At 44.2% G+C, this 12,353-nt stretch overlaps 1 protein-coding gene across 2 annotated transcripts in view; it reads left to right on the forward strand.

Annotated features, from left to right (window-relative positions):
- The window catches only part of exoc6b (exocyst complex component 6B), an 899,778-nt gene that overhangs the window by 516,186 nt on the left and 371,239 nt on the right, over positions 1–12,353 (forward strand). For both annotated transcript variants that reach the window (XM_063047162.1, XM_063047163.1), the window contains exons 12-13: positions 2,837–2,908; positions 4,332–4,429. In XM_063047162.1, the coding sequence (XP_062903232.1) occupies positions 2,837–2,908; positions 4,332–4,429 (170 nt within the window). The remainder of the gene's footprint in view (positions 1–2,836; positions 2,909–4,331; positions 4,430–12,353) is intronic.

Genomic DNA, 12,353 nt, shown 5'->3' on the forward strand with positions numbered 1-12,353 from the left:
TTCTCCCCATTTAGATAATAGTCCACACTGTTGTTCCTTTCACTGAAATGCATTATCTTAGATTTCACAACACTGTGTCCCATCTGCCACTTTTTTGTCCATTCTTCCAATTTGTCTGTCCTGCTGCATTCGCATTGCTTCTCCTGCACTACCTACCCCTCCACCTAACTTCGTATCATCCGTAAACTTTGCTACAAAACCATCAATTCCATTATCCAAATCATTGACAAACCATGTGAAAAGCAGCATTCCCAGTACTGACCCCTGAGGTTGAACTGCAAACTCTGACACTATGAGTTGTAATAGTGTTGCGCTAACCGTTACACTACTGTGGCGACAATTTACCAGTGTAATCACTATGTTCACCAATTGCTGCTTCTAGCCCTCATTTTATTTTCACAGCCATGTTATCATCAGACCACATGACCCCAGAGCAGAATTAGATCATTCAACTCATTGAGTCTACTCTGCCATGCTATAATGTCTAATTTATTAGCCCTCTGGACTTCAATCTCCTGACTTCTCCTCTTAACTTCTGACACTCTTTCTAATCAAGAACTAATCAATTTAAATATACCCAATGACCTGGCCTTCACATCCATCTGTGGCAATGAATTCCACAGATTCGCTACCCTCTGGCTAAAGAAATTAATCTTAATTTCTGTTCTAAAGGGACGTCTTTCTATTCTAAGGCTGTGTTCTCTGGGTCCTAGACTCTCCCACTATAGGAAAAGCCCCTCCATGTCCACTCTATTCAGACCTTTCAATATTCAACAGGTTTCAATGAAAGTCCCCCTCTATTTGCTTATACCCAATGTTCCCTCTCAGGTGTGTGTGTGTGTGTGTGTGTGTGTGTGTGTGTGTGTGTGTGTGCACACATCTTTTGCTACTCGCACACAAAGGAATTTAAACTGCGCACAAAAGGTTGTCCCCTTCTACCTCATTGGCATGCTAAGTATATTTCATGATCGTACATAATCACATTTCCTTTTCCGATCTCTACTGCGGACGGTGTTGACAATGTGGAGTTCACGATGATTTGTCTGTAGATTTTAGGACTGGCTTATTTATTCTATTTTTATTGAAGAAATTATTGATTCACTGTGTCGAAATCCAAAGAAGCAAAGGGTGTGAAGCTCAAAAGGACTGCTAGTCCATTTAAAGTGGAATAATTTAATGAAGCAGTAGAAACTAATACACCAAAAGTTCATGAGGTCAGGAATGTGCAGCTACAAGAAATATTTATGTATGATACAGAAACTGGTGTTATCTGCATGTATTGTCGCGATACAAACGTTGCTGGAGAACTTGCGAGTGGAGTGATATTTAGAAACTTGACTTTTAAAAACATTACTTAGCAAGAAAATCACATATGGATGGTCTGCAAAAGCTCTGGTGAGAAAATTCTTCATTACCCGTTACAGGTCTGCTACGTATGTTATGTGAGAGTGTAGATGAACGAGAGTGAAAACAATCAAACCCAGAGGAGAATAAAGTTGTTACTGACAATATTTTTGCTGCTGTTAAAAATGAATACATCTATCTATAAAATTCAGTGCACACGTTGTCACTGGGCAAAAAATTGCATTGCCCAGGATTTTTGCACACAGTATTACAAAATAGAGGGAGCTTTGCTCATAACCTTCCCTGAATAAACTCTATCCTACTTGCACTGCTGTGCTGGAGAGAGAGTACTGACTCTGCCCAATGCATCACCGGCTCATCCCTCCCCACCATTGGTAGTATCTACAGGAGGAGCTGTCTCACAAAAGCGACGTCCATCATGGAAAATCCCCACCACCCAGGTCGTGCCACCTTCTCACAGTTCCCATTAAGAAGGAGCTATGAAAGCTTGAAGTCCCACACCGCCAGCTTTAGGAGCAACTACCTACCTTCAACCATTCGGCTCTTGAACCAACCAGCACAACACTAATCACTACCTCAGTGCAACACTGTGACCACTTTGCACTAATTATGTTTTTTCTTGGATAATTTATGTTTTTCTTGTCAATATTGTGCTTTGTGGTATATGTTGTGAAGCTTGTTGTTTAGGGGCAGCAGTATATTGCAATACATAATAATAATAAACTATAACTTACCGTAAGTGTATATATCATAAAAACGAAAAAGTCTGCAGATGCTGGAAATCCTCTCTTCGCACATTCTGACCTTTTACTTCTTCTTGCCTACCTATCACCTCCCCCTGGGTCCCATCCTCCTTCCCTTTTCCCTATGGTCCACTCTCCTCTCCTATCAGATTCTTTCCTCCCCAGCCCTTTGTCTTTCCCATCCACCTGGCTTTCACCTTCCAACTATACTTCTTTCCCTCCCCTGTTCTGGCATCTTCCCCCTTCCTTCTGAGTCCTGATGAAGAGTCTCAGCCCAAAATATGTATGTGCACACCTATATATATATATATTCCCTCTTCTCTAGCCCTTTATCCCTTTTACCTATCAAGTTTCCAGCTCTTTAGATCACCCTTCCCCCTCTCCCGGTTTCACCTATCACCTACCATCTTACACTTCTTCCTCCCCTCCATCACCTTCTTACTCTGACTTCTTATTTTCCAGTCGTGATTAGATTATGAAGACACGCAGCCCTCTTTCATTGTCATTTAGTAATGCATGCATTATGATATTTATCTCATATATAACTATGCAAAAGTCTTGGGTGCATATACTTTGCTAGGGTGCCTAAGGTTTTTGCCCAGTACTGTATATGAGGTAAGATCTCATATTAAACTAATATCTGTATCACTCTTGGGTTCTTTAATGTATTGCATTGTAATTTGAAGTAGTCTGTACTAAAGTCCTTTTTTTTTGTATTTCCACCTCAGTCTTACTGCTCTGACCCCAACCTGGTCCTGGATCTGAAGAACCTCCTGGTCCTCTTTGCCGACACTCTTCAGGTAACTGAGAAATATTCACCATAGCTGGATTTTGGATCAGCATTGTCTGTAAGCTAATTTAGGAGGAACTAACCGCCTTACGTAAAGCAGAATCAGAAACAGGTTTAATATCACGGGCATATGCTGTGAAATTTGTTGTTTTGCAGCTGCAGTAAATTGTAATATAGTATATAAAATGAGAAAAAACTTTGTTTATATATATGTGTGTGTGTGTGTGTGTATATTGCATCACTGCGAGAAGCTTCTCCATTTGTATTCTCTGAAGCTAAAGGGAATGGAAAAATAAACTTCAAGGCATTAAGCCTTCCCCTCATTTCCCCTATTAAGTCTTACTGTCATCCAAAGACACGTTACTGCTCCTTTCACTCTGAGGAAATGACAGATTAGCTGATCCATTGGTGACTATTTGGTTACACCAGGCATATTGATAGTGGTTTATTATTGTCATGTGTACCAAGATACAGTAAAAAGCTTGTCTTGTATGCTGTTCATACAGATCAAATCATTACACAGTTCATTGAGGTAGAACAAGGTAAAACAATAGCAATGCAGAATAAGGTTTGACAGCTATAGGGTAAATGCAGTGTAGGTAAACAATAAAGTGCAAGTTTATAACGATGACATAAACTTGCACTTTAGTTTATAACGCTGATAGTGGCAATGAGAAGAGGGCATGCCCTGGGTGATGGGGTCCTTAATGATGGTGCCCTGGATTCTCAGGAGGCTAGTGTCCATGATGGGGCTGAATGAGTTTACAACTTTCTGCAGCTTACTTCAATCCTGGCAGTAGCCACCACCCTCCCCAACCCGCCCCCACCATACCAGATGGTGATGCAGTCAGTTAGCATGCTCTCCACAGTACATCTGCAGAAATTTGCAGGAGTCTTTGGTAACGTATCAAGTCTCCTGAAACTCCCAGTGAAACATCACCACTGTCGCATCTTCTTTATAACTGCACCGATATCCATCTATCCCTGCAGTATTCATAGTACTTTTATTTTATTGATATACAGTGTGGAACAGGGCCTTTCAGCCCTACGAGCCGTGCTGCCTAGCAACCCACCTATTTAACCCTAGCCTAATTATGGGCCAATTTACAATGACCAATTAACCTACCAACTGGTGCGTCTTTGGGCTATGGGAAGAAACCAGAGCACCCAGAGGAAACCCATGTAGTTCATGGGAGAATTTAACAAGGTCCTGACAGGCAGCTGCTGAAATTGAACCAGGATCACTGGTACCATAATGCGCTGTGCAAACTGCTACACAACCGTGCTGCTCCATCCATGTGTCTGTGTGTTACTATTAATTTGTTTCATAAAATAGAATCATTTATTTCCTCCCTAGCACCCTTCCTAGTGTTTGCTCTGGACACTTGCTTGATGGAAAACCGCTGCTGAAAGTGCTTGTGTTTGTTTTGTAGGGTTATGGCTTCCCTGTTAGTCAGTACTTTGACTTGCTGCTAGAGATCAGAGATCAATATGGAGAAATTCTGCTCAGGAAGTGGTCGGGAATCTTCAGGTAAGAACGACTCCTCCTGCTCTGTGTTTTTGAGAAAAGATGTAATGCCCTGGGCGTTGAGGGTCCTCGGTGAAGACTACTTTCCTGTGGCAACGCTCTGGTAGCAGTGAGAATATCAGTGTTTCCCCGGGTCCATTACGTGCTGCAGCGACTGGGCCCCAAGCCATGAATGAGGCCCATTGGGCGTTGTCTCCATACTGTGGAAGAAAAGAAAAGGTGGGGAGTCGAGTTTAAATATTTGGAATTTTAACCTCTGCTGCAAGTAAGCTCCTCAATAATACTGAATGGTCTGTAAAATCAGTGAGGATTTTCAAGCATTCTTGCATGACACGACAGGGCCTGTCTTTAAGCCGGCAGATTGGCTGGAAGAAGCCTTGCATTTCTCAGTCTATGGGTTATGTTGAAGAGATAAAGGATGCGTTAGTTGGCTCTGAAAGCAACACATTAACTCGGGTTCTACTTCAGTAGCACGCTTGGCTGCTTCTGACTAATACATTTTTTTAAAAGGAAGAAGTTATTTGTAATTGCGTGTCAAATTGCTTCCCCATTCGCCTCCTCTTTTGGGCCACGTACCTTGGAGGACAGGCCTGATTTATCCTGTTTGTCTCAGAGATGGAAACTGACCCTTTGACCTGATCTGTCCAGGCCAAACTCTGCATTTGGCCCATTTCTGAACCAGACACGGACCCCTCAGTTAATGCCAGGGGTGCATGGCATAAAAAAGTTTGGAAACCCCTGCTCTAAGCTGTTTATATCCATTACCTATCCAGGGATCAAGGGTCAATGATCAACTTTATTCCTCAGGTGTATTTACATATATTAGTGTGTTGGATGTGCAGTAGAAAAACAACGTTCAACAATTATAATGACTAAAGAATTATATATAAATAACACAAGGAAATAAAATTTGAAGTTTAAGGATGGATATGGAGTAAAATGTGCATAAATAAATAAATACCAGTGTGTAATCAAATATAAACAGCATTATAGAAGAACTTTTATATATTCCGCCACTGACTGTAAGTTCTCCCCGTGACCGTGTGGGTTTTCTCGGGTGTTCCAGTTTCCTACCACAGTACAAAGACGTATGGGTTAGGGTCAGTGAGTTGAGGGAATGCTATGTTGGTGCCGGAAGCGTGGTGACATTTGTGGGCTGCTCCCAGCACATCTTTGAATTGTGTTGGCGGTTGTCACAAACGGCCCACTTCACTGAATGTTTAGAAGTTTCGATGTACATGTGACAAATAAAGCTAATCTTTAAGCTGCCTCTGCCACTTCCTCTGGCAGGTAGTTCCATGCACCCACCACTCTCTGTGTGCAAAAAGATGCCTCTCAGGTCCTTTCCTCTCTTAGAAATCTATGTCTTGTTGTTTTTCACTTCCCTCCCCTGGAATAATTCTGTGATCATCCAGCTCATCTATCCTTTAAATAATTTTATAAGACTCTTATCAAGTCACCCTTCAGACTCCTTCATTTCAGGGAAATTAGTTTCACCTTCCGACTCTCACCCTCTGGTTCTGGTAACCTGTTTATGAACCTTTTCTGCACCCTCTCAACCACCTCCACTCCTAAGAGGAAAAACCCTAACTCACAGAAGCTTTCGTTGTAAGAATATTCTGTGATCCAGGCAGCTTTCTGGTAAATCTGCTCTGCACCAAAGGACCATAAGACCAAAGAAGATAAGAGCAGAGTTATGCCATTCAGCACATCAATTCTGCTTTGCTATCCCATCATAGCTGATTTATTATCCTTCTCAATCCCATTTCTTCTGCCTTCTCACCATAACCTACATTTATACTCTATTCTTGGTTGGTGCAACTGTAATGAAACCCAATTTCCCTCGGGATCAATAAAGTATGACTATGACTATGGCTACTGTAATCAGAAATGTAGTGCTCTCATGCAGTGTGTTGAAACTCTGACTAAACACCAAGTTAAACCGGAGCCAATGAAGACGGAGTCATAGTAAGGTTAACCATTTACTGTGCACTCTTCCACATTAACGTCGTATGGTGAAAAGGCGTTGCTTCTATAATGTTTCTTTGTGGGTAGACACAGAGCTTTTCACAATCATGCCGCACGCATGGCACCCACCTTTACACCTTCTCCGAACCGGAGGTTACACATAAGAGGCAATGAAACCGGAGGTGACGTCATCGCGTGCCGCGATATACCATAGACAATGAATTTACCTTTGTTATACTGTAACATAATTATCAACCTTTAACTTTAACTAGAAAATAGTTACAAACAAATCATTTATAGCGTAGACCCAACAAAGTCAAATAAATGCCTTAAGGGCAACACAAGAAATGTACTCAATGACATGGCCTCCACAGCCATTGGTGGCAAGGAATTTCACAGATTCACCACCCTGTGGCTAAAGAAATTCCTCCTCACCTCTGTTCTTCTATTCTGAGGCTGTGATCTCTAGTCCTAGAACTCTCCCACTCATGGAAACATCCTCACCATATCAACTGTATCTAGTCCTTTCAATGTTCGATAGGTTTCAATGAATGTGGGGGTCCTTAATGATGGATGGCACCTTCCTGACGCACCACCTGTTGAAGATATCCTCGATGGGAGGGAGGCCAGTGCCATTGATTGAGCTGGCTGCGTCTAAAAGCCTCAGACTTCTGCCTGTGGTGAGCATGTTGTACACTGCAAACTTCCACTGAGCCTTGCTCCTGTTACTGTGTCCACAAACAAGAAAAAATCTGCAGGTGCTGAAAATCTGAGCAACACACACAAAATGCTGGTGGAACATCGCAGGCCAGGCAGCAGCTATAGGAAGAAGTACAGCTGATGTTTCGGGTCGAGACCCTTCATCAGGACTAAAGAGATAGTAAGAGATTTGAAAGTGGGAGGGGGAGACCCAAAATGATAGGAGAAGACAGGAGGGGGAGGGATGAAGCTAAGGGCTGGGAAGTTGATTGGCAAAAGGAATACAAGGCTGGAGAAGGGGGAGTACCATAGGTCAGAAGGCCTTGGAAGAAAGAAAGGGGGAGGGGAGCACCAGAGGGAGATGGAGAACAGGCAAGGGGGAGGGATAGATGTGCATGGTGGTGGGATCCCGTTGGAGGTGGCGGAAGTTACAGAGAATTATATGTTGGACACGGAGGCTGGTGGGGTGGTAGGTGAGGACAAGAGGAACCCTATCCCTAGTGGGGTGGCAGGAGGGTAGGGTGAGAGCAGATGTGCGTGAAATGGGCGAGATGAATTTGAGGCCAGAGTTGATGGTGGAGGAAGGGAATCCCCTTTCTTTAAAAAAGGAAGATCTCTCCTTAGTCCTGGAATGAAAGGCCTCATTCTGAGAGCAGATGCAGCGGAGACAGAGGAATTGAGAGAAGGGGATGGCATTTTTACAAGTAATAGGGTGGGAAGAGGAATAGTCCAGGTAGCTATGAGAGTCCGTGGGCTTATAGTAGACATCAGTAGATAAGCTGTCTCCAGAGATAGAGACAGAAAGATCAAGGAAGGGGAGGGAGGTGTCAGAAATGGACCAGGTAAACTTGAGGGCAGGGTGGAAGTCGGAGGCAAAGTTGAAGTCAACGAGCTCAGCATGTGTGCAGGAAGCAGCGCCAATGCAGTCATCAATGTAGCGAAGGAAAAATGGGGGATGGATATCAGGATAGGCATGGAACATAGATTGTTCCACAAAGCCAACAAAAAGGCAGGCATAGCTCGGACCCGTACGGATGCCCATAGCTACACCTTTAGTTTGGAGGAAGTGGGAGGAGCCAAAGGAGAAATTATTAAGAGTAAGGACTAATTCCGCTAGACGGAGGACGTGGTGGTAGAGGGGAACTGGTTGGGTCTGGAATCCAAAAAGAAATGGAGAGCTTTGAGACCTTCCTGGTGGGGAATGGAGGTATATAGAGACTGGACATCCATGGTGAAAATAAGGCGGTGGGGGCCAGGGAACTTGAAATCATTGAAAGAATTCAGAGCGTGAGAAGTGTCATGAACATAGGTAGGAAGGGATTGAACAAGGGGGGATAAAACAGTGTCGAGGTATGCAAAAATGAGTTCGGTGGGGCAGGAGCAAGCTGAGACAATGTGTCTACCTGGACAGGCAGGTTTGTGAATCTTGGGTAGGAGGTAGAAACAGGAAGTGAGGGGTGTGGGGACTATGAGGTTGGTGGCAGTGGCTGGGAGATCCCCAGAGCTGATAAGGTCGGTGATGGTATGTGAGACAATGACCTGGTACTGCTTAGTGGGGTCACGTTCGAGGGGTAAATAAGAGGAGGTATCCGTGAGTTGTCGCTGTGCCCCGGCAAGGTAGAGGCCAGTACGCCAGACTACTACAGTGCCCCCCTTATCAGCAGGTTTTATAGTAAGGTTAGGATTGGTGTGGAGGGAGTGGAGAGCAGAGCGCTCGGAAGGAGTGAGGTTCGAATTGGAAGAAGGTATGGTGAAGTCGAGACAGTTGATGTCCCTTCAACAGTTAGCAATAAAGAGATCCAGAGCAGGCAGAAGACCAGAGTGGGGTGTCCATGAAGCGTAGCAGGGTTGAAGACGGGAGAAGGGGTCATCGGTGGAGGTGAGAGAGTCCTTGCTGAAGAAGTAAGCTCGGAGACCGAGCCGGCGGAAGAAGAGTTCAGCGTCATGGTGCATGCGGAACTCGCTGAGGTGTGGGCGCAGGGGGACAAAGGTGAGGCCCTTACTGAGGACAGAGCACTCTGCCTCAGAGAGTGGAAGGTCAGAGGGGATGGTGAAGGCCTGGCACGGATGAGAGCTGGGATCAGGGGGGAGGGGGAGGGAGGCTGATAGTGTCAGTGGAGAGGAGAAGGTTGGGGTGAGAGGAGGATGGAGCCTCTGAGGGCCCATGCATAATCTCATGTGTTTATAAGATGCTGGAGAAAGTCAGCAGATCAGGTAGCATTTATGGAGGGAAATGGACAGTCGATGTTTTGGTCTAGATTCATCTAGACTTCAGTGTGACCTGCTATGTTCCTCCAGTAACTCCATTTCTATGCTCCATAATCCAGCATCTGCAGTCTCCTCCGAGTTCTATCCTGTTGTTATCAGACTCTTGAATGGGTATCTCGATCTCTCAATCTATCTTAATCTTCCTCCTTGTCTCCCTGCACTGCACTTCCTTTGTAATACCACCTGGCCTGGAGAGGCCACGGCACAGGATCGGAAAAAGCTGCAGGAAGTTATAAACTTAGCTCCATCGTGGGTACTAGCCTCCCTACCATCGAGGATGTCTTCTAAAGGTGATGCCTCAAAATGGCAGCATCCATCATTATAAGCCCTCATTACCCTGGACATGCCCTCTTCTCGCTCCCCAGGACCCTGAAGACACACACTCAGTGTTTCAGGAACAGCTTCTTTCCCTGCACCATCAGGTTTCTGAACGGACAATGAGCTCATGTACACTACATCCATATTTTTTTAACTTTCTTTTTGCACTATTTATTTAAGTTTTATATATATTATTGTAATTTATATTTTTTATCCTTATGTATTGCAATATACTGCGGCCGGAAAACAACACATTTCACAACAAATACCAATGATATTAAACCTGATTTTGATTCTGAACTGTAACATTATATTCAGATTTTTCTTTTTGACACTTCAGTGTCCTTAATTATGGAATGATGAGCCTGAATTATACTGTACCTTGTTACACATGACATTAAAAACATAATTATAAAACTCTTTATAAACAGTTACTGCCCCAATCCTTCTCATTATTCCTTAATTTTTTTTGCATTATTTATTTATTTTATAACTTATTGGAGTTAGTTTATTATTGTCACAGCTTGAGTCTTGGGCGAGGTTTAATTGATGCAGTTTGTGGATTGGACTCTGCAGTCAATGAACGACACAGCACGAAATTGATCTGAACTGAACTAAGCTGAACATTACGAGACTGTTCAATGATTCTGCGTTTTGCTGTTTTATATTCTGTGTGTTTTTCGCTCATTTTTTGCCGTTTGCGTGACCTGTCCCTTTTTTGTGCGTTGGGTGTTTGATGTTTTCTCAGTACAGGTTCCATAGTGTTTCTTTGTTTTGTGGGAAGATGAACGAGCTAGGTAAATGATAAAGTGCAAGGTCACAGCAAGGTAGATTGTGAGGCCAAGAGTCCTTCTCATGGACCATCCAGAAATGTGATGGTGAAGGGGAAGTAAATGTTCCTGGATGGTTGAGTGTGGGTCTTCAGTGTCCTGTGCACCTCTTCCTGGTGTCCCTTAGGTGCTCTGGTTTCTGCCCACTTCCCAATATTCTGCAGATCAAGTTGTGCATAATTGGACCTGTGGAGTCGTGCCTGGGTGCTGGCAGGATTCGATGGGCTGATTGACCTCCATTCATATTCAGGGGTATATTGCTGGGACTTGAGGGGATGAGTTATGGAGAGAGGCTGGGCAGCCTGAGACATTATTCATTGCAGTATTGGAGAAAGAGGAGTGATTTTATAATCATGAAGAGTATAGATAAGGTTTAGATTAGATTATGAGGACACGCAGTCCCCTTTTATTATCATTTATTAATGCATGCATTAAGAAATGATACAATGTTTTTCCAGAATGATATCATGGAAACACATGACAAACCAACTTAAAAACTAACAAAAACCACATAATTATAACATATAGTTACAACAGTGCAAAGCAATACCGTAATTTGATAAGAACAGAACATGGCACAGTAAAAGTCTCAAAGTCTCTCGAAAGTCCCATCATCTCACGCAGACGGTAAACCTCCAGCGCTGCCAACTTGCCGATGCAGCATACTGGAAGCATCCGACCGCAGTCCGACTCCGAGTCCGTCTGAAAACTCCGAGCCTCCGACCAGCTCTCCGACACTGAGCACCGAGCACCATCTCTGCCGAGCGCTTCGACCCCGGCCCCGGCAATAGGCAAAGCTGAGGATTTGGGACCTTCGTCTCTGGAGATTCTCGATTGCGCAGTAGCAGCGGCAGTGAAGCAGGCATTTCAGAAGTTACTCCAGGTGTTCCTCTGTGCTTCTCACGGCTGTCTCCATCAAATCCGGATTGTGCACGGCCCTCTAGTTAACACATAATCGATATCATTGGGAACAACCGCGCGCATTGCGTCGCGCCGCCATCTTCTCCTCCCTCCCTCCTCCTAGGTGAATGCACACAGTCATTTTCCCCAGGGTTGGAGCATCAAGTACGAGGAGCACGGGTTTGACATGAGAGCGAAGAGATTTAATATGAAATTGAGGGGCCACATTTTCACCCAGAGGGTGGTCAGCGTATGGAATGAGCTTCCAGAGGAAATGATTGAGGCAGGTACATTATCAGCACTTGGGCAGATACATGGACAGGACAGGCTTAGTGCAGGGATTCCCCACCTTGGGTCCATGGACCCCTCGGCTAACGGTAGGGGCCCATGGTATAAAAAAGGTCGGGAACCCCTGGTTTAGAGGGTATGGGGCAAACTCGAAAAAACGAGACCAACTGAAAAGAGAATCTTTGTCAACATGGGTGACTTGAGCTGAAGAGTCTGTTTCCATGTTGTAGGACTCTGTGATGCTATCTTGGTGTGATTTCCACATTCTCACCACTCTCTAGGCAAATAAACAGCTTCTGAATATCTTGTACACAAGAAATTCTGCAGATGCTGGAAATCTAAAGCAACACACAAAATGCTGGAGGAATTCAGCGGGTCAGACAGCATCTGTGGAAAAGAGTCGATGCTTCGGACCGTGACCATTCTTCTGAGCATCACATTAGATTTATTAATAATTATCTGTTATAGCTCGTGTCTGGTTTGTCCATATAGAAAAATCTTTCGTGCCTATCATATCGATCCATGATGTATAGAGGGATCTTGGGGTCCAGGTCTATGGCTCTCTGAAAGTGACTACACTTGCTTGATGGTGTGGTAAAGAGGGCATGCTTCCCTCTTCAGTCAGGTAATTACACTGCAGTTTTAGATAGCTCTCA

The sequence above is a fragment of the Mobula hypostoma genome, chromosome 4, assembly GCF_963921235.1.
Source record: "Mobula hypostoma chromosome 4, sMobHyp1.1, whole genome shotgun sequence".
Taxonomy (NCBI): Eukaryota; Metazoa; Chordata; class Chondrichthyes; order Myliobatiformes; family Myliobatidae; genus Mobula; species Mobula hypostoma.